Source organism: Channa argus, chromosome 16 (assembly GCF_033026475.1).
Source record: "Channa argus isolate prfri chromosome 16, Channa argus male v1.0, whole genome shotgun sequence".
NCBI lineage: Eukaryota > Metazoa > Chordata > Actinopteri > Anabantiformes > Channidae > Channa > Channa argus.
This window is the reverse complement of record NC_090212.1, coordinates 9,359,528-9,387,120: the sequence shown is the minus strand read 5'-3', so window position 1 is coordinate 9,387,120 and position 27,593 is coordinate 9,359,528. Positions and strand designations below refer to the sequence as shown.

General features: G+C 39.4%; 1 protein-coding gene across 3 annotated transcripts in view; it reads left to right on the top strand.

The window, feature by feature from the left end:
* The window catches only part of LOC137101404 (latent-transforming growth factor beta-binding protein 2-like), a 77,072-nt gene extending 49,533 nt beyond the window's left edge, over window positions 1-27,539 (top strand). The window contains exons 13-42 of one of the 3 annotated variants that reach the window (XM_067479809.1): window positions 584-603; window positions 874-910; window positions 1,381-1,455; window positions 3,257-3,382; window positions 3,837-3,965; window positions 4,156-4,275; window positions 4,587-4,706; window positions 5,823-5,948; window positions 7,451-7,570; window positions 7,772-7,894; window positions 8,008-8,133; window positions 8,222-8,347; window positions 8,511-8,636; window positions 8,837-8,962; window positions 9,479-9,604; window positions 10,487-10,612; window positions 10,856-10,975; window positions 11,091-11,216; window positions 12,791-12,913; window positions 13,546-13,674; window positions 18,601-18,729; window positions 20,089-20,223; window positions 21,251-21,463; window positions 21,557-21,643; window positions 21,978-22,106; window positions 22,444-22,584; window positions 22,852-23,025; window positions 23,149-23,403; window positions 23,843-23,992; window positions 25,356-27,539. In XM_067479809.1, coding sequence (XP_067335910.1) covers window positions 584-603; window positions 874-910; window positions 1,381-1,455; window positions 3,257-3,382; window positions 3,837-3,965; window positions 4,156-4,275; window positions 4,587-4,706; window positions 5,823-5,948; window positions 7,451-7,570; window positions 7,772-7,894; window positions 8,008-8,133; window positions 8,222-8,347; window positions 8,511-8,636; window positions 8,837-8,962; window positions 9,479-9,604; window positions 10,487-10,612; window positions 10,856-10,975; window positions 11,091-11,216; window positions 12,791-12,913; window positions 13,546-13,674; window positions 18,601-18,729; window positions 20,089-20,223; window positions 21,251-21,463; window positions 21,557-21,643; window positions 21,978-22,106; window positions 22,444-22,584; window positions 22,852-23,025; window positions 23,149-23,403; window positions 23,843-23,992; window positions 25,356-25,531 — 3,839 coding nt within the window. In that variant the 3' untranslated portion in view covers window positions 25,532-27,539. Of the gene's footprint in view, window positions 1-580; window positions 604-873; window positions 911-1,380; window positions 1,456-3,256; window positions 3,383-3,836; window positions 3,966-4,155; window positions 4,276-4,586; window positions 4,707-5,822; window positions 5,949-7,450; window positions 7,571-7,771; window positions 7,895-8,007; window positions 8,134-8,221; window positions 8,348-8,510; window positions 8,637-8,836; window positions 8,963-9,478; window positions 9,605-10,486; window positions 10,613-10,855; window positions 10,976-11,090; window positions 11,217-12,790; window positions 12,914-13,545; window positions 13,675-18,600; window positions 18,730-20,088; window positions 20,224-21,250; window positions 21,464-21,556; window positions 21,644-21,977; window positions 22,107-22,443; window positions 22,585-22,851; window positions 23,026-23,148; window positions 23,404-23,842; window positions 23,993-25,355 lie in introns of all 3 variants that reach the window. The other 2 variants (XM_067479808.1, XM_067479810.1) reach the window with 2 other exon arrangements.
* Window positions 27,540-27,593: the final 54 nt, after the last annotated feature.

The window sequence follows — 27,593 nt, the reverse complement described above, 5'->3', positions numbered from 1 at the left end:
AACCCAAACAACAACAGGATGTTTTAAGCTTTATAAATAAATGCTTGGTCCAATCCAACATTGAACATATTAAGTGGAGTATTCATGTTCACTATCCATCAAAGTGAAATCTCTGTGAACATACAGAAATGCTCACAAGTAATCCACATTGGCCATACATCTTAATCCTCAGGATTTTCTGTAAATGTTCATTCCTGAGTTAATGCTTTTGAGTTTCTTTATTGGCACAGCTGTGACATTTTGATTTATTTAAGGAGACAATTATGTAAATATTTAGGAATTTTTTGTCTTCATTATCAGAGATATCAATTTCTCTGTCTCCCTTTGCATTTGTCCTCTCCATTAGTCTTCAGTTGAGCACTTCTTTTGTGACGCAGCCCTCCCTGTCTGGCTTAGAGGATAAATGTGCCATGAGCTTTGTTTTATTAGAAACCAAGACCTCCAAAGTTGCGAGTCAAGCGCCTGAAGAGAACACGGGTTTTTGTGTATATTGTTTGTTGTCAGTGATTGTACTTGTTATTATAAACAGAATGACAATGTTTGCTACTGGTAAACTTTTCCTCTTCTTTCTGTCTCATAGCAGATGAGGAAATACTAAGCCCGGTAGGTTCTCCGTCCCTGTCATCCTTTTTGCACATGCTTTTTTTTTTGTTTATCTTATAGTGATATGCTGTAGCTCTCTTAATTGGAAGATTTGCTATGATTACAGAACTTTTTCAGAACACATTTTCCGTAGAAACACAGCTGATTAGCAGTGAATATGACACTAAATGCAGATACACTGTATGAACATGAATATAATACATATGAATATGAATTCAAATTATGAAATGGTAGCCCATATTTTACAACTAATCTTTATTTGTTTTATAGCTAGCTGTTGTGACTGACTTACCACCAACATTTCCAGGTATGTTTTTTATAACACAAGTTGTTTACCCACAACAAATGCCTGACCACTGTTGTTTAATGGCTTCTGTGATTTATTTTAACGTCTCTAAGCTGAAAGGAAAAAGATATTTTAATAAAACACAGACTTAACAGAAACACATCTTTGTATTTTTTCATGAATTGCTCACTTCTGCACAGCGATGGCAGTCTTGCCTGCTATGCCGTCATGCCATTGAAAACATTGACATTATAGTCTGAAGTTTAGCTACATTTAATATTTCCACTTGATTTATTTTACTTGTTTCTAGCCTAGATAAAAGGGCACATAATTTTTATGCAGTTGCCCGTTGAGTGACAGCTAAGACAGTAATGGTAATGGGAAAACAAGCAGTATATCTGTGCTTGTGGAGAATGTGATCATTTATTCTGTGAGACAGCATGTATGGTGCTCTGTATTTGCACACTCACTCCCTTCCTCCCTCCTCACAGAGACCTCTCCAGACTCATCCATTGACAACTTGAAGCCAGATTCAAAGGACACAATTAAAACAGAGTCAGCAGCAGGTACATAAATCCATTGTACCTATATAACATATGATAAACATAAATTATTCAATGAGGGTGCATAAAATAATAGACTAATAATAGACTAAAGACTCACTGGGTGGGTGTGAAGCTGTATGACAAACAGGAACAAGCACAGCTCTTGAGACATTTTTGCAGGCTTACCCAAAGTTAAACTGGGGAGAGTATGTCTTACACTTTCATTTGACCCTTTTCCTCAAAGCCAACTTGGCTTGTAGATGCTGTGCTGCACAGAGGGTGAGATGGCATGAAAACAAGAAAGAGTGTGCCTCATGGAGGGGGGGAGGTATTCCAAGAGGACAGTGGCCAGATTTATGACAAATAGAGGAAGAAGGAAAGACATGGAGAATGTGTGTTTGGATGATAAAGAGAGAAAAGAAAGGGTGATAGAAGATTTAAGCAAGTGCAGATAATTTACTGTAATTCTACAGAAAAAAGATTCTCTGATTCCTCAGCCAGACAAACAGGCCAAGTTTAGTGTTCTGTTTTTCTTCCCTATTACTCCTATGGACCATAGTAAGCTGAGTTCTCTACAAGATTGTATGTCAGATATTAAAAACAGGATGTCCTTAAATGTTCTTCAATTAAATTCAAATAAATCTCATTCTCATGATTGGACCACAACACATTTTCAGCTATATACTCCCATCCTTAGGGCCTTTATTAAAATTCGTTAAGCCAGAAATCTTGGTGTTTTATTTGACTGCAACTTGAGTTGCAAGCATCACATCACTAAATTGGTTCAGTCCTGCTTTTATCATCTTAGGAATATTGCAAAGAGCAGACCTATGTTAAATTGTAATTTATGCTGAGACTATTATTCATGCTTTTATTCCTCATCTTGATTATTGCAATAGCCTGTTTTCATGACTTCATCAAAAGGACCTAAAACGGCTACAAATTGTTCAGAACTCAGCAGCTCGGCTCCTACTTGAACTGGGAAGTTCAGCATCATTACTCCTTGTCTTGCATCTCTACATTGGCTCTCCGTTCATCTTAGGATAAATTTTAAGATTTAATTGATTACTTATAAAGCATTGGTTTTATATATATTGGTTTTGCTCCTACATTTCTGATCTTTTAACTCCATATGTGCCATTACAAAACTTAATATCATCAGACAGTGAATTGTTGTCTATTCCAACTTCTCGGTTAAAAACCATGGCATTTTCCATCATGGCTCCAAAACTGTGGAATGACCTGCCTGAAGAAATCAGGCTGTCTGATTCAGTGTCATCTTTTAAGTCTCGTCTTAAAACGCATTTTTATCGAATTTCTTTTCCTGAGATATGAGACTCTTGTTTTAGTAGTTTTTCGATCTCTGCCACTGTATATGGTTTTACTTTGTGTTTTTCTTTGATTTTATATTTTCCCTGATTTTACTTATTTATTAATTTTATTTTCCCCTTTTTACTGTACAACAATTTTTACGTTGTTTGATAAGTGCTTTTAAATAAATCTACTACTATTATTATTATTATTATTATTATTATTATTATTATTATTATTATTATTATTAATAATAATAATATTACGGTCCATTTGGATGAATAAGGACAACCATACTAAAGTCCAGCTCTACTGTGCATGACCAAGGTTGGTTTCTAATCAAACCCTTTATAAGCACTCTATACCACATGTTAGAATAGTACAGCACTGTAAAACAGTCCAAGACTCTACCTTTGAAGCACTAAGGCGGATTCCCATGGAATCATGGAGTCAATGTGATAGATGAATTAGATTTTCTGAAATGATAAAGCTTACCCCTTTGGCTTTTTAGGAAATGACAAGTGTGTCAGAACACCCGCTATATGTGGCCGTGGGAGATGTATTCCTGTGCAGACCGGCTACACCTGTCAATGCGAGCCAGGATTCAAGCTTAGTGCACTGCAGACCAACTGCATTGGTAAGCAACAATGGGGGACATGGACACATAAAGGGAAGGAGTGGCACACAGAAACACATGTTGACACTAGAGAAACTGGTCTGTCATCATCTCACCGCACGCAAGTCTTCAACACCAAACATGACAAGGTACAGAAGCCTTAAGAAATAAAACGAGCCAAAAAGAAAGGGAACCGTTTGTTTATGTTGCCTTGTTCTGTCATGCCTGACAACAGCATACCGGCTGTCAAAAGAGCTGCCACTGTGCTGTGATCCGTTGAAGGCCTTGGCTGCAGCCTCCGCTCCGCTCAGCTGGGCTCAGGCCCATCACTGTGGAATGCCTCTACCGTAGAGGACCTCCACAGTCAGGGCTTGGAAAGTTTACAGACTCTGTTGGTGCAATGGAAATTCATTTTTGCATTTAACCTCTTCTACTCTGCTTTCTGTCTTTACCTTCTTTCTTTCTCCAATCTCAGATGTGAATGAGTGTGCCGAGGACCCATGTGGAGGGAAGGGCCTCTGCGTAAACTCCTATGGGTCCTACACCTGTCAGTGTCACAGTGGATACAGCCAGGTGATCACCCAGAACAGGAAGTTCTGTCAAGGTGAGACAAAACCTACAATGTTTCCAGTGGATAAAACTCACCGCTAGCTGCTAGCTTCCTAACTCTTTGTTAAAGTGCTGCAAGTCTGTGTGTGTTAGAAGTGTTCTTTTGAAAAGCATCCTGCCCTAATTAATGCTGTGGAACACAATACTCACTTTCTTTTCCCTTCTCCTTGGTTTTGAACTGGCAGACATTAATGAGTGCAGCATGCCCAACAAGTGCCAGAATGGCAAATGCGTCAACACAGAAGGCTCTTACACCTGCGAATGTAACAGTGGCTACACCATGTCTCAAAGCGGCCTGTGTGAAGGTGACATGCATGCATATACACAACAAGCACCTATGCACACTAGTCAAATTCATATAAAAGCACAATCCTAGCAGTACGTACAGTATTTCTTGGTTGCTTTGAGTAAAAGTGTAGCTGGCAACAAAACACATGAATTTTCCTCTAGTCAAAGCCAGAAAGAAAGATTTGCTTAATTCATGACAGAGAGATTATGTCTTTGTGCGTATTAGGATTTGTAACCTCACACCCTCTTTCATCCACACATGTGCACATTGTTCCGTTATCAACTATTTCAAATGATTATTTTCATGTCCCACCTTCTCCCTGAGCAGATGTAGATGAGTGCAAAAATCTGTACTCCTGTCCCAACGGTGTCTGCGTCAACACTCTGGGCTCCTTCCAGTGCCAGGCCTGCGGCCCAGGGTTCAGGCCTGTCAGTGAAGGATGTGTCGGTAAGGAAACTCCAACTCCACACCCCATCATAGCAGCAGCACCACCTCCACCACCCAAACTCCTGTGACTGTTTCCAACCACTGCATGGAAATATGCTGGGTTTCCCTCTTACACTGTAAAATTACTTCCTCTATTAGGTAACACTTACGTAGACAAATCTGCAAATCTTGGTCGGCATCACCAAAAATAACCGCAACATGGCAACTTGCCATACTGTTAAAGACCTGTTGACAACCTGTGATGGAGTTCCGTTCACCTTATAGCACAAGCTGAATTAGATGTCCTAAATTTCAGGTCTTTTCTAAAAGGCACACACCAGCTGCTGATGTGCACACATTTGAATAAAATTGTTTTTTTATGTCTCATCAGACTTTATAATAGATGTTTTATGTCCTGTGTGGTCTACTATTGGGAGTATATGACAGCCTAAAACCACAGTGATGATAATGCTAATTTGCGTGAGTTGAGCACAAACCTCCACCCTTTTTCTTCATCCACAAATGAAATTCTGTATCAGCCCCTCCACCCAGCAATCTCTGTATACCTCTCATATTGTTTAAACAAGTTTACCATGTTATGGCTAATCTTTCGATATCGCCAGCCCCTGTAAGAAGATTGTTTATAATACTTTAGTTTTCGAGTCCAAATATTTTCTCTTGGCCACAGCTTTGAACAAACAGTGTATTATTGTTGGGGAGATCTGGCCATTGTACAGTGCAGTGTAGGCCAGCAAGGCTTTATTACCTCTGTTTGGCCAGGTGGGAGGACCGAGCAGTCACTGCCGATGTATGTGAAACTATTACTACAGATAATTTGTTTTGAATACACGAAAACTACGCGCCACACTACATTTGTTATTGGTTTAAATTCAGTTTGCCCATTACCTCACAGTGGGACTGCTGTTACTTATCGCATCCCCTCTGTTACCTTGCACCCCTTTGATTGTTTACAAAACTAGGTTTTGGAGTAAACATTCTATAAATGTAAAAAGCAAAGATTGAATTAGGATGGAAAATATGAAAGTTATTTTTACTAGTTCAAATCTCAGGATTTCCTTGCCTGTGATTCAGTCTTTTAGTGATGTCCAGACATGTCCTGGTCTGTGTTTCACTCAGATATAGATGAGTGCCAGTCTCTGTCTACGTGTGCCAATGGAATCTGTCTAAACTCAGAAGGCTCTTACATCTGTGAGAACTGCCCTACAGGTTACAAAGTCTCATATAACGGAGAGCTGTGCGAAGGTTGGTTTATGCCACACCACTTATCTAAGTGGACCTCTGCATGTCCAGTATCTTAAAGTCAGACACAAAAGAAATGACTTGGTGAACTTTGTTTTCTCTTTTATTTTCATTATTGTTTTAATGTTGTTGGTTTTTAGCTGTTTAGATGTCCCAGTCCTGCTTTGACAGGCAAATATTTTTACTCTGAACATTTACACAAGCAGCAGTAACCCAGTGTACTGTCTGTCTGATACTTTGGTGTCACATAAAACAGGCAACACAAGTGCTGGGTGTCCAGTATTTGCTACGGTCAATTGACGCGAGCTCAGTAGTTTGGGCCCAATTGGCCAGATCATTGGTTAAGCCTAACTGCTAGTGTGACAGAGGAACCAGTTCCATTCCTTTGTCAGGCCTTATCATGATGGACTGAGAGATCCCAGATGTTTGCAGAAACACATGCACTGGCCACACTGACATCTGGCAGTGCCCACAACTAGGCAAAACCAAACAGTCTGTAATTTCACTGCATTTCAAAATCACCTAAGTAATCTCCTATCTCCACTTCCTTTACAGATGAATACTTTTCCTATACTAATTTCTCTTTCTACGGTATGTCTGTTACACGCATATAATAAGACATAGCTTGCTTTCTCTTCCCAAATCTAAAACCTGAAAAACTTTCAATTGTTAACACTTGGTAAATTCCACTATAAAACATTGTTTCTGCATGAGGTTTCCCACTAATATAATTCCTGGGTCAACTGTTCTGACTCATGAAGTGGAAAAGACAGCTATTGCCACAAATAGTAAAAGGCCTTTATGAATGAGATTTGGGTCTGTGCACTGATGTAATTTAACAACTGCTGTTTGCAGTCATTTTCTACACTAATTATGCTGTGATTGCTGTTTCCCTTTACTGCAGTAAAATGCTTATACAGCCCTTATTTTGTATACAGGTCATTATTTCAATTTTCTGTATCTTTATGGTGTTTCCTGCTCCAAAGGCAGTTTTCTCACAGGGGATGATCAGGGTTGGTTCACCCAACCTGTCTGACTGTGGTCACTATTAGTTATCTAGGTCATGGTTATCCCACAGGTGCTGTTTATTTCAGCTTTAAACAACTTCAAGCAATTACTGAAGCAGCACTTTTGGGCTTCACCTAAAAAAAAATAATAATCTTTCATATCTCTAGTGATATCTACTTGCCATGCATCTACTTCTTTTTCCAGCATCATAGTGAATTTTTTGCTTTAACCTAAATACCATGGAAGTAACATTTGTAGTACATACATTTAGAAATATTCAACATCACTTTCTTTGCATTCTCTCAGTTTTATTGTAGTGGGTTGACCACAAAAGTCTCACCAAACAAAACCTGGGAAAATAATTGCTAAATATAAATGGGAAATTATTTTTTTCTTTTGCTTTAACTGATCCTGTAATGACAATGTTATTGTGGCAGGATAAAACCAAAAATCATATTCCTATGTATGAGTCCTGCTCTAATTCCCTTTGTCCTCAGATGTAAATGAGTGCTTGAACCAATCGGTGTGTGGGCGTGGTAGGTGTGTCAACACTGAAGGTTCCTATAGGTGCAACTGTTTCCAAGGCTACAAAATTTCACCGGACAATGTTTGCCAAGGTAACTGTCAGTCAGACCTCAGTCAGACATTTCTAACGTCCCATTTATCAAAGAAACAGCTTTGTCATTAGTGTCATTAGTACTACTTCAGAAGCCTTGACAGCACCATTGAAAGTTTATAAAAACGCTTCAACTAGTTAGCAGTTGTCCTTTTTTTCTGAAGCAAGCCCCCATTTTTTTCCCTGTGCATCTTTCCTCCAGATGTGGATGAATGTGTGCTTCTGGGAGTCTGTCTCCATGGCCGCTGTGTCAATCTGGACGGCACCCACAAATGCACCTGTAACCATGGTTACCAAGTCACCTCAGACAGCAAAGCTTGTGAAGGTCTGCAAAGGATTATGTAAAGCTGTTGGGTGTAACTTATCACTGCATTCTTCTGTGTCCATGGAGCTCTCTTGACAACAGCATAATGTCTGAATACTATTTCTTTTTGTTAGATGTCAACGAGTGCGCAACTGGTAATGCGTGCCCTGTGGGAATTTGCATCAACACAGCAGGTTCCTACACTTGCCAGAACTGCAGCCTTGGGTTTGGACCATCTGCTGATGGACTGAGATGTGAAGGTATGTGAAATCTGCTGTCTAGTAATATACACTAAAAGGTTTTTTTAAAACACTGCTAAATAGTGAAAATTTGGAATTTTGTTTCCAGATGTGAATGAGTGCGCCCAGGGTGACTTATGTCTAGGTGGTGTGTGTGCTAACACGCAGGGATCCTACACCTGCACCAGGTGTAAGGCTGGCTACAGGGTTTCTCAAGACAGGCAGACGTGTGAAGGTAATTCTAGCTTTAGTTTATTTAGTAAAATTCAGTCTTTACTCTTACAACTGTTAAGGACATACTCACCACTTTGGGCAATTTGTCAGCTCACCATTTAAACACTCCTGTCATTCAGTCTTTTAGTGATGTCCAGATATGTCCTGGTGTGTGTTTTACTCAGATATAGATGAGTGCCAGTCTCTGTCTACGTGTGCCAATGGAATCTGTCTAAACTCAGAAGGCTCTTACATCTGTGAGAACTGCCCTACAGGTTACAAAGTCTCATATAACGGAGAGCTGTGCGAAGGTTGGTTTATGCCACACCACTTATCTCAGTGGACCTCTGCATGTCCAGTATCTTAAAGTCAGACACCAAAGAAATGACTTGGTGAACTTTGTTTTCTCTTTTATTTTCATTATTGTTTTAATGTTAGTGGTTTTTAGCTGTTTAGATGTCCCAGTCCTGCTTTGACAGCCCGTTTTGTTGTGTTTGTTTTTTCATACCAGATATTGATGAGTGTGCATTGCCCACTGCATGTCCCCATGGAACATGTTTAAACACAGAGGGCTCCTTTACATGTATCATCTGTCAACCAGGTTTTAGAGTCTCTGAGGATGGGAAACATTGTGATGGTAAGGCTTTTGGCTGTGTTTGTGAAGGAATGTGCTTTGTTATGTTAGTATACTTGAGCAGTTGTGTGTAGCTTCCTCTTCTATTCAAACAGAGGATCATGTTTTAATACTTAATAAAGATGTGGTTATTGGTGAATGTTCAAGCTTCCAGCTGATTCAATTTGTATGTAAACAACATCAGGTGTGGCAGCTTGGACCAAAAGATCTTTTGTTTAAACTTAGGATCTTAAAATACTCTTTCTAGACATCACATCATAGCTGGATCGCAGAGCCCTCCACCTCTGGTACCACTCATTTAATCATTCTTCAACAGAGTGAGACATCAGGCCTCAAATAGAATAAGATGATGTCAGGCAAACATCCTGCAGATAGTTAAGCTAAAAGGATGGAGGTGTCGACATTGTAATTCCTTGTTTCATTTAATACCGTTCTAACTGATTATAATTGGCAGACTCTATTGTTTTGAAGCCAGAGATGGTAATCTTTGCTATGATGTGTCTATGTATTTGTGTCCAGATGTGGATGAGTGTTTGGTGGCTAATGTGTGCCTGGGCCAGCTGTGCTTAAACACCCCAGGATCTTACACCTGCAGGAGCTGTGGAGCCGGCCTGCAACCGACTGAGGATGGTTACAGCTGTGAAGGTGAATCTGTATATACCTCTGTATTTCCCAGTTTGTTTAGCACAGTTTAAGTCCCTATAGTAACAAAAGGTAGACCTATAGACCACAGGGAAAGAGTGCTGCAATAGTCCTAGATCCTGATTACAGAAAGTCTTTACTGTTCTCAGTAATTTTCCATGACATGATTTATGAGATCAATGCAGTGAAACAACAGCTAGGGAGGTTGAATCTGTCATGACTTCATGGGAAGCAGTAGATTCAAACATTTCCTCAGTAAGTCATATGTATGCTTATGTGTGTTTTTGAATGAAAGTGTAGATCTAGCTTGAAACGGAAGATCCCCCACCGTTATTTGACTTTGTGCTGGGAAAAAGTTTTACAAAACATGTTTGAGCCCAAGTCAGACTCTGATAGGATTTTAATGCATATCTATGATGCCATGGAAAATATTAAGGGCTTAATTTGCAATGAACTCAACCACTTCCCTGCCTACCATGTACTGTAGCCCTGTTGAACTTGGTCTGTTCACCCAAAGGCAAAACTTAACAATGCCTCACACTATTTGCTCTGTGAAATATAATCTGTACCGGCTTGAGGAACTGAGTGATCACATAACAGCGAACCGGTGAATGTTTGTAGATATAGTAATTGTACACTACCTGTAATAGCTTGCTGTTTTGGATTCCATGACTTTCTTCCATACTTATCTCTCTACTCTTTTTAATAAACCACTGTCAATGCGATCTCATAAAGAAGGCTTTACTTACCGTATGTTAAGCAGTATTTTGGGCTGACACACTCAGCCATTAATGATTTTTAGCAGATAAGACTCTGAAAAGTCCCTTTGCTTAAAATGATAACCTACAGTATAGCTAATCTTTTCTTCTTCTTCTGTCTCACAAGACATTAATGAGTGCACGACTCCAGGTGTGTGCCCCATGGGTGTTTGCACCAACACAGAGGGCTCCTATTCCTGCATGGTTTGTGACCCAGGCTTCATCATGGGACCCGATGGGCTCTCATGTGAAGGTACAGAACAACAGGAGATTCACTTAAATTTATGATCTCAATGCAATCATAGAGATCATACAGTGACCCACTTCAGCGCAGTATAATCTACTATAGTCGGAATAGGCCATTACTTCTTGATGATGCATGACTTTTCTGAAATGTTTGCTGTGGTCCAATTTTGCCCAAAACTTTGACAAATTCAAAGTGAGCCCAGTGCTTGTTTAAAACTGATGACATATTTTTGTGTTTGTTTCATTATAGATGTCAATGAATGTGTAAACACCAGTCTATGTCTGGGAGGTCAGTGCACCAACACCTTTGGCTCTTACAGTTGCACATGCCCCACTGGTCTGAAGCTGGTGGATGGGAGATCGTGCATAGGTGTATACACACAATATACAAACACTGTCAATCAATGACACATAAAATAATCCATTATTGATGAAGCATTTCTCAAAGCTTACCTTGTGTGTACATGTATTCTTGTTTGGGACAGATGTCAATGAGTGTGAAACCACTGTGGGAATCTGCGGAGAAGGAGAATGTCTAAACACTGAAGGCTCTTATTTATGCATCTGTCCTGATGGTTATACCACCCTCGGTGAAAGGACTGGCTGCCAAGGTACCGTAACATAATGTAGCATGAACAGAAATAGCAACTGAAAATCATTTTGAGTGCGGCAGAGACAAAACTCAGCAAACTAAATAATTATATAATGGGCTCTGATGGCTTTAATGGTCATTTTACAGTAACCTCTTGGCCTACACAAGTTTATTCAGTCAGAGCATGCAAGCTCACACACAGCATCCTTATCGTACTTTCTTGGGTGCAGAGGAAACTGTTGGCATTGGTGTTTACACCAGTCTTTCTGTGTAATGGGCTGTAGCCTCATCCACTGTTTCAGCTAACTCACTTTCAGCCAAGGCATCAGGTGGCTATTAATCCAGTCGCAGCTAGTGATCCACTGGTCAAAGCAGTGGAGAAATAAATGTATTAGCTGCCTGATCATCAGCTAAAGAACCAGTTTATTTTCATCAACCTGGTGCATTCGCGGTCAAAATACATTAAATAACTTTGGCCAGAATGTTAGAATTAGATCAGTGTTATTTGCAATCAAGAGGTGAAGTTACATTAACTTATGGATGTCTATACTGACATTATATGAAGCCTGCACGTTTTGGATCTTAGCCTGCAATGTATTGGCATGGTTCTGTAATTTGCATGGTTGATTTACAGTTGAGGACTAGGGTTAGTCCTTCCTTGCACAAGGAAATTCTTTCACTTGCTTTGGTCTTGGAGCACCATAGATGTCATCCTCAGACTCAGAGCTAACTGCCCAGCCTCTATCGGGTACTTTGGCTGCCAGCCACTGTAAACACGGAGGTATAATTATCTTATAAATCAGCAGTTGTCATATATTTTCTTCCAGTCTGCCATTGAATGCATACTGCTGACACAATGAAAGCCAGACCTCTCTGACATGAGTCTACTGGGGGAGATGAGTGGAGGAGGAGTATATGTGAGTCTATTAGAATGAAAGATGGGTTTAGTCAAAATGATGCCAGAATGTACATAAAAAGGAGTGACATCAGTCAGAAACAAACCAAAATTATTTTCAACAAGTTGTTTTCATCACCTTTCAAAACAGACTTGGGATTTTCTGAATTAATGTTTACTTTTGTATTTACATATTAGGGCTAGTGTTACTTTCAAATTACTAATTACCTTGTTGTCTGTGAGGAAGACAGTCTTCTAGGAATGTTCCCTGCTTTCCTGCTATTTTGCCCCAGGTCCAAGTACCTTTCAAATTATGTTGTAATGGTGCAATTATCTACACATCTACAGCTAATCAAGCATGTCGCATTCATTATTAATTCTTACGAGTTGGAGGGAAATGTTCTCAGCCTGAAAGGGAGGAAGATGTTTTGTTCCTCCCTTGTTTCCTGTTTGCCAGTATACAATAAAGTCCTCTGAATTGGCCAATGCATCTTGTTTTCAGACAAGCGCTTGATTACACATTCTTTTTGTGATAGTTATGAAGAGAGTGGTGTTTCCCTGTAGACATAATGAAGACAGAGGATATATGAGGATATTTACTCATAATCAATATGTAACTCATCTTGGCTCACCTTTTCTGCAATTATTTTTCTTACTGGAATGTTCCTGCCCTTCCTTTCACCTTCTCTCTGCCGTAGATGTGGATGAATGCAGCAAAGACGACGTGTGCATCCGTGGTCAGTGTCTCAATACTGATGGCTCTTTCTTGTGCTTGTGTGAGGCTGGTTTCAAGTTCAATGCTGACACAGCTGACTGTGAAGGTAAGACAGAATAAATCTTGCTTGTGATGTCTTGTTGCGTTTGTTATTGTTATCACTGACCCCAAACACTGCCCTGAAGTTTCAGCATCAGCTGTTTGATCGCCACACTGTATTTAGGCTTTCACAGAATCGCACACGTGGGTATGATTGATTGTCAATAGCCATCAGGGGTGTGGCTCTAATGAAAGTGTCCAAACCTTAGGGTTTTCCTCCATGTTCTCAGGACTGAGGGGTGCCTGGATTACATGGCTGGAGCCTGAACTCTCTCTCTTGAGGGAGGTATGAATGACCCTATTGTAAGCAGGAGGTGTTTCTCCCACTGGAACGTCTCCCTTTAACTCCTTCACAAGTTCTTTGGTTGCTGTGATAATATTGTTCTTGGCCACTCCTGTTGCCTGCTGCGTTTATTGAGGACAGCTACACCACAGGCCTCCTGGCCGACTCATGCTGTACAGCTATTACAGTGGAAGCAGAGGAGCAGTGGAGGGAATATGTGTGTGTGCTGGGGTGCCTGCATCCATGTTAATGTCTGATTGCACATCTGGTTGCATTTGTGCCTCTGTTTGTCAGTTACTAACCAACATCTGTCTCTCTCTCCCTCTCTCTCTCTCTCTCTCTCTCTGGTTCCACAGACCAGAATGAGTGCAAGGAGTTCGGAAGCTCAGTGTGTGGTGCCTTGCGCTGTGAGAACACCATCGGCTCTTACCGGTGCATCACGGGCTGCCAGCCTGGCACAGAGGGAGACGAAACCACAGACTGTGGTGAGTGGAGAAATTAAGATGTTGAGCCACCTTATACCATATGGGGGAGAGTTTAGCCTCACAGCAACTTACTGTTGACATATTCTTCATAACGCTCCCTTTGTGCATTGATAATGATTTCTGTTTGGCATACAAACAAAAAGAGCCTGATGTGAATCAAAAGCTATCAGGTATTCCAGATCCTCTCACACAAGAGGCAATGGGTAAGATGAGGAGACGTGGCCCCTGAAATTGCAGCACTTTAGAATGAAGATTGCACCGTCATTGGAGACTGTTTGTGAGGCCAGGAGTCCATAATAGTCTCATCCTCCTGACAATGGAGCTAATAGAGTGCTTCTGGCAGAGACACAAGGTGGACCTGGTCACTGCTTTCTCCTTTTAAGAGAAGGTACAGTAAGACTGTCAGGTTAGCTTAGGTGGTTTCTTGCCTCTTTGTACCCCCAGTGGAGGAATCAAGTCACCTTGTTGGCTGCGAGTATTTAAATTTTTACTATATCTGTACCCTTAGTTGTACAATAACAAGTCACTCTTTCAAACTCCATGATGTCCAGAATACACAAGGCCTTTTATGTGTTTACTGGCCGCACTAGATACCTTGGGCTTGGCATTAATGTGGTTTGTTGCACAATAATTTGAGTTCATCAATTTTTATTTTGTAATCTAGTATTGTGTTTGTAGCATCATAAAACAAGTCAGGTTTATGAATACTATGAGAAACAAAGGAAGGCCAAATAATTTCCTCATATGAAGACAAGATCCAAACTGTCACCAGAGTGACAGGCGAAGAGAGGAAAGCAGTCTGAGCACATCAGATTGGAATGATGTCTTGGACTGCAGATAGAAGCTGTGGGTGATGGTGTGTGTACAGTATGTGAGTGTGATTGTGTGTGTGCATGTGGTTAACTGTCGGTTGTTGCATCTTCGCTTGCGTGTTTGTGTTAAATAAAGGAAACCAGGGATTTTAACAGTTGTATAGATGCCACTACACTAAACTCATGATCCTGCGTTTTTATTGGACTATCAAGATCTGGAAATCAGGGGGGAATATGCTGCTGCTGTGGTGATCAGTGACTGGTCAGACCTGTGCCCCTTCTATCACCCTGAACCTGGCTACATGTGGCTCCCTCCTTGCTGCCCTTTACGATGTCTGTCTGGCACTGGCTAAAGAGTGCAGGGGCCTGTAGAATGATAAGGGCAGATTGAAACCAGCTGCTTACCTCCACTTTGTCAGTGTCTGAATAAAAACCCTGCTAAGCAGCTCAGATGGGTTCGAAAAGGTAAAGCAGACTTTGGTGTATGTTTGAAATACACATTCTCATTGTTAGGGGCAAAGGAACTGCTATGGGTTTTTTAACATTTCCATTTTAGGTGGGACCAAATTGTCCTACAGTATGTGGTGCCACAAAACTCCCAGTTAACTTATCTGTATGGATTCCAAGTTATGACCTCTTCTGACCACCTTTCTCCAGTTGCTATGTTGTGAGTTCAGCCATTAGTGTTTTTACTAAACTCCACAATGAGTACTCATACAGCTCAACACTGACTCACAGTCCCTGTTTGGAAAACAAGTACTCTTATCCCCAAAAGCCCAACACTATACATAATAGTGGTTTGTCTACCTTGCGATGGGAGGTTGTGTGAGATGCTGCCGACACCCCAGTAAAAGTGCAGGGAGAGAGCTTAGTTATTTTGCAGCATTTTTGTCTTCTTGTAAAAATCATCAAATATTTAAGAAGAAGCCAGACGCTGTAATTTGCAGTTTCTATGAGGGGCGTTGTCTTATTTTTACTCAGTGGCCTTCGAAAGGGCAGCGGCTGTCTTTGGCTTTGCTCATGGCTCTCATTTAGATTTAGAGGCTATGATACAAAAGGGAAAAACAGTGTTTTTTTTCTGTAACAGTGTGTCAGCCACAACTGTGCTTTGGGGACTGCACTCAATTTTGCCATGATGCTGTACACAGGCATATCTCATATATATGTGTGTGCTTTTGTGTGTGTACTTGTGTGTAGATTTTGGCATTTCCATGTCATTGTTTTTAGCTTTAATTCAATAAATTCTGAATGCTCATAAATTCCCTAAAGCTGCGCCTTGTCTTGAATAAGGCTTGCCTTATGGCAGGAACTGTCTGCGGTAAAATGTTTGCCAAATTCCTACCCCTGGAAACATATAGAAATCAAAAGACTTTACCATGTGTGTGCATGTGTATGTGTGTGTAGTTTCTCATGCTGTTGTGCAGATGTAAGCTGATGTTTTTTTTTTATCTTGGAAGCACAGAGATGAGAAGACAGTTTTACCTCTATGGTTGTCAGGCCAAACCGGGATATAGATGCAATGTCAGATAAAGCGCACAGACATAGTCCCTTAAAAACAAATACCTCACCTCATCTTTGCCTAGTTGAGTGTGAAATAACTGCTGCATATGGGTCTAATCAAAAAAGGGGATGCCAAAAGTGAATATGGGGAAAAAAAGTGAGGGCTGTGGAGGGTGAGCCAACAGTCAGAGATTCTTATATTGTTGTTGCCTGCCACTGTGTGCTCTATATTAACACATGGCACAGAAAACCACAATGATTCCACTCCCGACACCTAACCATGGCAGCATCGGGTCCAGGAAGCAAGTCCTTCTGGGTCAGACCATTACGATAGGTGCGTATGGGGCCTAGGTCACCCCTAACATCAACCCTTTCCCAACTCAACTGAACTTCTCAGCCACTTCCTTTCGTCAGTTCTTCCCTTCAGATAATTTACTGCACTGCATGAGTCCTGAAGTAACAGATTATTACATGGAAATAATAAGAAAGACAACCCCACGTCATGCTGCATGAGAGTACCTCTCAGTGGAGTTATCTCATTTTGTTTTATTCAGTTTTTCCAGCAAACCATTATAATTGTGATTAGTAATCGGACTCGGCTTGGATGATGGTTCTCAATGGCTGATCAAGTAATGCTTACTAATCTTTGTTCCATATTACCCAAGAAAAGCTGCCTGCAGCCTGATTATTTCATATATTAGCAGAGTGCTTTCAACACCTTCCTCTCAGACTGGCCAGTCAGCGGCAGGCATCATTTCAACATTCCTAACTTCATTTAAGCACTTCAAACTTGAACAAATGTTCCTCAATTATGATATTGAATACTCTTGATTGAGCAATGGGAATATTCACGAAATTGTCTTTTTCAATTACATGCAATATCTCACAGTACCCCCAAATTAAACAACTTCTTCTACACTAGTTTGGCATCTCATTCCTTAGCTGCTAAATGCAAATCTGGTGGGTTTATGTTTTTCAGTATGTGACACATACAGAGTGTTGAACCCACAAGTCTATTCTAACAATTTTGGTTCTTTTCAGCATTTTTGTTAAAAATTTTAACAAATGACAAAGACAATTTTGACTCCACAGTTTTATTAGCTTGTAGGCGTCCATGTCTCTGACCTCTTAGGCATGAGAATTGGCCAAGTGAGGACAGAAACACTGACAGAGGACTAGTCTCCTAGGAAGCCAGAGAAAGTACTTGTCTGTGTTAGTGGGGAAGACAGACACCCTGTTCAGATCAAATGAGTTTGAGGTTTATCTGGTTCTTTCTTTAGTAGATACAGAAATAAAGATCAAGTGTATCAAGTGTATTAAAATTGTTGTAATTTTATTTTCCCAATCGAAAATGCATCTTTGTTTTTTCCTAATCTTGTAATATTTCCAGCAGTTACTATCAGTCATGGAAATTTTGAATAGAATAGACATAAAGGGTTGTTATGAAACAAAAAATCCACAGAAAATCAAATAATGTTTAGGAAAAAACAGACAGTGTGTCATCTAATTTAATCTGAAAAGTTTATATCAAATGAATGACCTGTTCATCATATTGTTCCTAACCTAACCAAACCGACAAGAACAACATGTGGTCTCTACCATATGTTGTTGAACAAAATCACATAATACAGTTAGGTTAACACTGAACCGTGGCAGGTCATACTGACTTCATATGACTTAACTGTGATCATTAAACTCTGTTCTTTTTAACAATTACAATCAGACTTTCTCTCCAGTGGTATCTTTCTTTGGCCTGTGAACTACACTTGAGGCATCTAGAAATGCAAAATGATGTGTGCAAGACATTGATAACAAACGTTGCCTTTAAACAGCAAGTGGTAGAGAACCAGCAGTGCTGTTAGATAGTCCAGTGTTAACAGGCTCAATATCCACATCATGCTCTCTCCACTTACACTGACATATAGCAGAATTCCTCCAGTGGTTTTATTAAACTTGTTTTATGATTTATTACCATGCAAACAAGTAACTACTATGGGCTGTCACCTGCCAAATTTGATTACAAAGTACAATTCTGGACTAATGTCAAGTCTTACAAAATGGTCAGAATCATTCCATAGTACTTTCTACATCTACAGATGATGTCAGACACTTTAAAAGGGGTTTACACAGTTTCATTGACTACAATGGAAAGCAGTCCCTGCCAGAACACTGTCAAAAATCTCTTCATAACACATTCTTAGCCATTTTTCTCCAACTGCTTTAACAAGCATGGATGCATGCAGAATGCTGGGCCTAAGCTGTAAACTCCTCCATCTCTTACATGTTGCCAACATCCCAGTGACCTAAGTGTCATTTCTCACTCCATTAACACAACCAAAGAACTTTCACTTGCAGTTTACAGTGTTGAAAATACCTTGTGTTGACACAAACCAAAGTTTGAAAACCTTCTTAATGAATTGTCTAATTTATACACCGTGTCTGACATGTTATGATGACAATGATTTCTGTTGTTATTGTGGGGTTTGAGTGGTAGTCATGTTTATTTTGGAAAAGCAGAGTTGCGTTTACAGAGGCAGGTTGAAAATGTATTGTGCAGATTGATGATGTAAATATTAAGATTGTGCTCACCTGTCTCTGTGCTCTTGCCTTCCAGACATTGATGAATGTGTCAATGAGACCATCTGTGGGAACCATGGCTTTTGCGAGAACACAGATGGCTCCTTCCACTGCCAGTGTGACCAAGGTTACACCAACCCACCTGGAGATATGAGCAGATGTGTTGGTGAGTAACTTCTCTCCAATAAATCTTCCTGCGTGAGCTACTTATTAAGCCTTGGGATACCTTCTAGTTCTTTATTCTTATCAAATCTAACGAGAGTATCAAAACTAGCAATGAGCTGATCCTACTAGCAAGTGTCCCTAGTTTAGCTAAAGCGTGATAGCCTATAGCTTTTTCCCTAGTGCCATAGCTAAAGTCTACTTCATAAGTGAATGAAAAGGCCAATTTATTTCTTTTTGCTGTACACTGAAGACACTGGATTTACAATTAAAAGCACATGATATCAGAAAGTTCAAAATTGTGGTTTTTGTTCGATGGCGTTTACACCTAGATAAGTAGAACGACGATGAACTAAGCAGAAATTCAATAACAAAAATTCCAAGGCACTCTAGCAGTTTTTAGAATACAAAACTCAAAATGAATATTCTTGGTTGTAGCCTTGGGTTTTACCCGTGAAGACTGTATTTGGTATTTTCAAAAACGATTAAGCAATCTGAAGAACAGAAAGCTTTCATTAAGACAAAAGAAAGTCATTTTGAAACTGAGAAAAAAGGGGGCAATGTATCCGAGGCATAGCACAAACATTGCATTTTGGAATTTCTGGAATAAGAATGAAACCACTGGTGTACTGAGCAATACACTCGAAAACAACAGCTAAAGACAAAATCGAGAGCTGTGAAGTTGTGAAAACCCCAAAACAACAGTCAGTCAGATCACCAACAACCTCCACACGGGGAGAAGGTTTTCACAGTCCTGTTCAAGCAACTTGTTATAAACTATAGTCCCCAGCAGTTTCAGAATTATTTTGCTGACAATCAACTGAAAGTGGAAATATTTGTGAGCAATTTTTAAAGATGGAACTAATGGGCTTAGAATTGACAGTCACAAACAAGGCAAGGAAATCAGAGTGTTTAGACATGTAAATGCAATATTAACTTTTGTCTGTTCATGGGTTTTGTAGCACATTTAAAAAAAAAAATAATATCACTAGACTCCTGAAAGTTATTGTGTGCAACTATGAAACAATGTCTATTACCTTTATTTAGCAAATGTAGCATTTATATTTAAAGATAAGAAGATGTGTGTTCCAAAGTCTGATATCTACCACTGGCAAAAAGTGTCTCTCTCATAAAAAAGACTGATTGCACAAATTTTAAGTATACTGTATGTTATTTAATAAAAAATGCATATACATATCTATCATTCACTTTTTTCTTGGGATACCACTGAATGTTTCGGGAATGAATGAGATGGTTAGTTTAAATCAGTGTCTTTGCATGACCTTGCCTTGACCTTGTTGAACACATGTGTACGTGCTTGATCCTTTATTGACCTCACGCCCTTCTCTCCCATCTTTCTCAGATGTGAATGAGTGTGAGATGAGCTTGGCACTGTGCAAGGAGGCCCTGTGTGAGAACGTCGATGGGAGCTTCCTGTGCATCTGCCCCAACGACAATGAGGAATTTGATCCCATCACGAGCCAGTGCCGCTCCCTGGGTAATAGAGCAGGACTAGCACTCACAGTGACTCACTGGACTTAATTCTCGATCCCATTATTGAGAGACTGAGTTTTCTCTGATTTAATGGGCTGTCTCAGTATCCAAACAACGAGGGTGACGAGGTGGATGTAATGTCTCATACAGTATCTTTTGACTTGGATGTCTCCATTTGTTTTATATGCTAGGGTTATGGTTGGGTGGGCTGCCTGCAAAAAATTGTATTAGCCTAATCCTCAAGATGAATGATGAAGTAACTCCACCAGCTGAGCCAAAAGCAAATGCCCAACTTACTATAAACTCATTTTCCCTCCAAGACAAACAAGGATAAGGTGTAGCTTTTTGCAATTATGACTAAAGACACATTGTTCTGTTCCATCCTCTAATGGTCTTATGTGAAAAGGTTATGAATATGCAATGTATTGCAATTTTAGAATGACAGAACAGGCTTTTTGACTCATAGAAATGTCATCACATCTCCTAATTGATAGATATATGTGTTCCTGAATTGGGTGTATTTGCAATATTAAGTGGCTTGCCCTCTGTGGGTGTTTTTTTTTTATGCTTCGTCACTAAACCCTAGTTATGCCTTTGTGAACCTTTTTGCCACATACCACTGTTTGCTTTTGACGTGTGTTAATCAATCATGTGAGAATGAATGGTGTGTTGGCTCACACCCCAGTGTTTCCATTTGGCTAAGCCGGCAGCTTAAGGGTGAAATGTCTGAGCCTGTGCATTTAGACAAATGAGCAGACTTAGCAGTGGCAGATGAGGGTAATGCACTACCTTCTGGAGGCATGGGTCAGAGTCTGGCTGATGCTGGTGTGCTACTAGACTGTAGGATGTACTGGAACTTTATGTAATGAGCTATCTTACCTCAGTATAGAGGTTTGAATTTACACTGTTTGTTCTATCAGTGAGCATTTGCCTATTAAATTACTACTAAATTCATGCAGTTTTTACAGGTAATTTCATGAATATTCCCATGACTTCTGGCCTAAAGCGTCACTTTGTTTGTTCATCAACAGCCAATATTCCCGGGAAACCTGCGATCCGAGACCCTCAATTCTCCTCAACTCTCTCATCTGAAGAGAGGAAGGAGTGTTACTACAACTTGAATGATGCCAACTTCTGTGACAATGTCTTGTCTCGCAACACCACCAAGCAGGAATGCTGTTGCACAGTGGGAGCAGGCTGGGGAGATAATTGTGAGATCCATCCCTGTCCTGTCCCAGGAAGAGGTACAATCAGAAGCTCAAGATGCGTGTTGACATATTATTACCAGTTCTTTTCTCCTCTTGAATTTCAGTAATGAAATAATTTATTATTTCCAGATGATTTTAACCAGTTGTGTCCTCATGGCAGTGGATTATTACCTGTTTCCTCTACACAAAGACTTGAAGAACAGCACCCTTACATAGGTAATCTCTCTGTCATTAACATAAACTTCTTTTATTGATATCCATATGCTTTTACAGCTTCTCTTCACACAAAACATTACATTGCCATCAAGAGGTGCAATCAGCCCCTGTTTTATTTACTGCAATACAACTGAAAAACAGATAGACAGACATAATCCCTCACCATATTTATTAGGCTGTCTCTACAGCCAGCCAAGGTTTAATGGGATATCTGCCATCTTCTTATAAGAGGAGTAAATGACATTTTAAAGAGGGTATCAATTTCTTTCAGAATCAGTGCTGTTTGTGTCAATTTAATTAATAAAGTAATGTGAAGGTGTAAATCTCTCTTTAGATGCAAATGAGTGTGAGATGTTTGGATCTGACATTTGTAAGAATGGAAAGTGTTCCAACCTCTTTTCTACCTACGCCTGCTACTGTCCCTCTGGCTTCTACTATGACAACATCCGGCTTGAGTGTGTGGGTAAGAAATTACATCATCATTTAAAAACACCAATATAACAATAACAAATAAATGGGGAGTGACATGAAATTGTAATAATTATCTCTAATTATGTCATCTATTCAGCATCCCTAGCAAGTTTGCAACTTCAGAAGTTCACATAGTATACAGAAAATCTGATTCAGTTGCGTATAAACAAAAATGTACTGTAAATGTCTTCAGAGTCTGTTACAGTTATTCTAATTTTTAGTGTAGTTAATATGTAATGAATTTCTGCTAATGATTAAAATGCTGCATGCTGCACCCAGCCACTTCTAAAAGATCATTTCTTCATGTTATAATGTCTATCTGATTTCAGATTATGATGAGTGTGAATATTTGAATGCCTGTGAGGACGGGGCATGTGTGAACACAGCCGGGTCTTTCAATTGTTTCTGTAGTCCTCCACTAGTCCTAGACAGCACAAGGGAGCGCTGCATTGGCCTCAACACCACAGAAGGTGTGACACACATTTGTAATAACTGGTTCTTTGTGTTTTGAATAATACTATAAAGTAAAAATGTATAGTTTGAAAAGCATTATTATTAATAAGGCATCAGAGTGGAAAAAACTGAGGTTAAGGATTCAGTCCAGTTATTAAAGATGCATAAATTTTAATTAACAATTGTAATGGACGGTTTGAGATATTAAGATTTGGGAAATTTAAGAGAGCTGTATCTCCTATAATGTCAGTGTTGTTTTTGTTGTTGTTGTTTTGGTCACCCAGAAACTCTAGACACAAATCATGATGTTCACATGGATATTTGCTGGCAGCGTCTAGAGGGGGACAACATATGTTCAGACCCCCACCAGGGGCTCATAACTACATACACAGAGTGTTGCTGCCTGTACGGCTTAGCCTGGAGCGGACAGTGTGCCTTTTGTCCCCAGAAGGACTCTGGTGAGAAACAGGATGCAAATGAGACACTCTGGTTAATAATTATTTTCTTTATACACACTTAATAACGCATAACTGTTGTAAATATATGAAATGCAACTCCACCCTGTCTACTGTTGCAATCAGATGACTATGCAATTATGTGCAACCTGCCTCGGAGAGGAGGGACAGACAGTCTGCGGGAGCGGTTTGGATATGAGTATGGTGAGGGTGCAGAGGATACTTCAGAATCTTTTGGTCCTCCATATTGGGACAGTTATGGCATTCCAGAAAGTGTTCCTTCCTTCAACAACAATGACTATAGCATTCAGCAGCCACCTGTCCGTGTGCCCATCCTGCGACCACGGGAGCACCAGCCACAACCAGTGGATTCTCGTGCTGGTAAGTATATGCAGCCTTCTTAGATAAAAATAGATGGGAAATTACTAAAATTAAAGTAAAAATTTGCAAATGTTACTTTCTACAATACTATGTATTTTGGGTTTGTAGTTTAGTTTAATGTATTATTAGCTTTGCTAATGACAGTATATATTGCAGTACATGTAAACCACATGACCTTATTATTGCCTTGTTAAATTAAGGTTTCACACTAGATAGTTAAAGCAAGAAACTTAAGTTAATATCCTTAAAAATCTAACATGATAAATGTTCACAGGCTGAGTTTCGATTGAGTTCTCACTTGAGGATTTAGGGCTGCATTTACTGTAGATAAGCATTACTATTCTAGAATAGGAATTCCCACCAGCTTATAGTCTTTTTCAATAGAAACATGTAACTTTTCATGTATTTTCTTACATACTGTATTTCTGTATCAAATCAGAGCACTACAATGGTTTTGAGGGTCTCCAATCAGAGGAATGTGGAATCCTAAATGGGTGTGACAATGGTCGCTGTGTTCGTGTGCAAGAAGGATACACCTGTGACTGCTTCGATGGATATGAACTTGACCTAAGCAAGATGGCCTGTACAGGTGGATACCTTACTCAACAGACCACCTACAATTAGACTGTAGTTCAAGTAACAATGTTTAGGCCATTTCTAGAACCAATAAAGGATAATGTCATTCAATCTAGTTTCAAAATGTGGTGTTGAATCTTGAAATCCAACCATATTGCACTCTTCCATTAGGTTTATTCCTTTTGGGGCCAGGTCTTAGATTAATTGCAGTGAGGTAACTCTTCATGCAATTTATCTTCAAGCTCAAAGAGAAACTTTTTAACCACTTTGCGTTAAGTTATGTTTTATGGGAAAGTAATGAAAGCGGTGTAGTGTCTGAAATTCCCTACGTGCACACTGCCAAGAGTAAGGAGGCCTTGAATTGTAGCCACTTGGTGTTTTAGATGAGAGTGTCTATGTGTACTCCACTTGTTTTGTAGAAAGTGAGACTTGTAATAAAATCCAATGATTACAATATTCTGTCTGCATAGAAGCTTATCAACTCCCAAGGCCAGCCATTTTCCCAAGGAAAGTGATTTAATTCTGAAACTGTGGAAACATGTTGGACCTGAACAACTCATGGCATGTTTCCTTATATAAATATCACCCCTAGCATTTCCCCAGCAGAATATGGCCTAAACATAAAATGTGTAACTTGAGATTAACTGCTGTGAAATGACAATCAGACCTCCCATGCAGAAGAATGGGAAGAACAATCACTTGAAGGCCAAAAGGCAATATAATGCATTGTTAATTTTAATATAATTCTGAACTGTTTGGTCCTAAAGATCAAGTTCAGATCCTCTCCAGCTGACATGCAGCAATGTTTGATTAAAGAAACACAAGATATTATGCAATATATCATTGGTGCTGAGAGAAAACCTTGTAACTCCAAATGTGAACTTTTTTGGAATTAATTGAAACATGCTGTTTGTTGCTCACAAGATTGTATAATGTCTCAAAGTCCATTTTTTTATCATGTTACGTGATTTTTATTAGCACATGCATTATGTTTAAGGCTGCAGCTTATTTTCATCAAAGGTGAATCTGCCAGTTATTATCAAAGCTTATTGATTGGTCCAATCAAATGTCCTGTAAGGGAAAAAAATAATTTCAGTTAAAAAGTAAGGAAGAAAGAAGAGAAGAAAGCAAAGATTAACAAATGGAAAAAGAAAGAAAGAGATGGGAAAAGAAGAATAGAAGAAATAGAAGTTTGGAAGGGGTGACAGGAAGAGGGACAGTTAAAGTTAAATTATAAGTATGAATTCTTGTAGCATTCCAGTATCCCACCTCTCACCTCTCATACCCAGAAGGCCACTCAGCAGATGTTTAGCAGAGACAGATGTTTCAGCTGTAAAATCTCCCTGCTGTCTAATTCCTTTTGTCTTTTCCTACAGACATAAACGAGTGTGAGGACATCAGTGACAAGGTGCCCTTGTGCCAGAATGGGCAGTGCACCAACACAGAAGGATCGTACAAGTGCACTTGTTTGCCAGGCTTTGTGGCGTCTGCCCAGCCACACAAATGCATCCCAGGAATCCCAGAATCTGGGCTTCGAAAGGCAAGAGACTGACACAGTGACTGCTGTACCGCTGGATTATTCTGCTCCCTCAAAGATCACTTTACACGGCTCTGCCTTTTTCCCCAAGGGCCTGGCACAAAACCCCCAACAGTACCACTGTCCAAACCTATTTCCTTATATACATGTACAAACACATGCATACAAAAGCACACACTTGCACCCAGCACAGAATATTATAAATATCCCCTTCCTATACATTCAAGAGGACCAGGAATTGTGCAGTGAATGTATCACATGGGATTTAATATTCACCAGATATCCATTTGCCTTAAAGGGATTTTGTGGACTGATCTTTTTTATTCAGTAACCCCAGGCAATTTGAAAAGCAGTTATACTTCCACTTTATTATTTCTTATTTTTTGTTTTGTTATTTATTTTAATTACATGACGGGCCTCTGCAAACTTAAACAAAAACAATCTATGTCAGAGTGCATACTCAAATCCCAGTGTTTTTTTTATTGTTTGTTTCACTAATTTGTTACAGAGGAGGACTGTAGGCAGAAGATAATTACTGTCGTAAAAATTCAGCCATTCACAGATCAGCACATCCTACCAATAATATCTCTCTCAGTCAATGTAATTAGCTTTGACCTTGGACTAAATGAATGCCAAGGTTGACAATGATCACAAAGAACTTTTCCCACAGCAGCCTATCAATGCTTCAGGAATAACAAGATGAAGCTGATCAATCTCTGGACCACAACTTGGGAAGTCAACACAGCCACATTATTGCAATACTTCAGCCTTTACATGGACATGGAAAGACTGTAGATATACATGATGATCTGTATATTGTTTTGAAAATTGTGTAATGGTTATAATCTCCCTTCCTCTGTTTGACATCATTTTTCAAGCTTGCTACAGCAATGAAGTAGGAAAACTTGCGCTCCATTGCTCACGCTATTTTTAGACAGTATTAACTTGTTTCATACCTCTATAAAAACACACATACCATGACTTGTTGAAGATTAATACTAAGCTATGTCTTGCCTAACTTATGAAAACACAAGGTAAGGTCATTGGAATTCTTCACAAGCATCACTGCTTTAAATGAAAGAATGGTTTATACCAGCATTTCAAAAGAGTAATCATGTTTCATTCAGCTGCAGTTTAATTGGTTCCCAGCTCTCACACCATTCCCATTTTTGCATCTGAATGCATGTAAAGACAAAGGGTTCGTTGGAGATGGTTTATTTTGTACAGATCTAGTAATATGTATAATTTTTTAAAAATATTATCTTAATGCATTATAGCACAAGCAATATTTTGTTTGATGTAAACCATAAAATGTAAGAAATGTCTGGCATTATAGCTTTGTAGATTTATACATGTCTGTAAAAATGTTTTTTAAAGCATATCTTTTTATGTACGAGGAGAGTGGCTGACACTGTACCAGAAGAACTGTGTGTATACCCTGCCCTGTGGAGCAGACAATAAAATATATATTTTTGGAGGTGGCAGCACTGTTCTAATCAGAAATTTTGTCCCTTCAACTTTATTACAAAGATGATGCTTTTGAAATGCAAGCACCATGGCTAAACCTAATCATTTATTTTAGTCTCTGTTGGATCATTATGTCGTGAATCTATTACTGACATTATCAGCCACCTCACCTGGTTTCTGTATTCTCACTCAAACTTTTCTGTCCAATATATTCAGGTTCAAGAAAAGGATGGCATTATTCATCTAATGGACTGAACTCAGAAACATTCAAGTGTAATTCTAACTTTAACTTCATCTAACTTCATTCATAATGTTCCTTCAGTCTTCATTCATAAACCTACAGTACAGTTATTCAAATGCTTCCACTTTAGGTCCACTGTACCATACTGTTCAAATCACCACCTGAAGTTTTAAAGTTTCAAAACAGTAAATAACTTAATATAAATTGTTGTTGAGCTATGTTCATGGCAAATATAATATATAATGCTCATTCATTTTGTTTACCTCGTGACTGTAATCACTATCAGTCATTGAAATAAAAATCTAAAACATATCAGTCTCTGTCATAATTGGCCCAACATTCTTTACAGTAAATATGTTTATTCAGAGT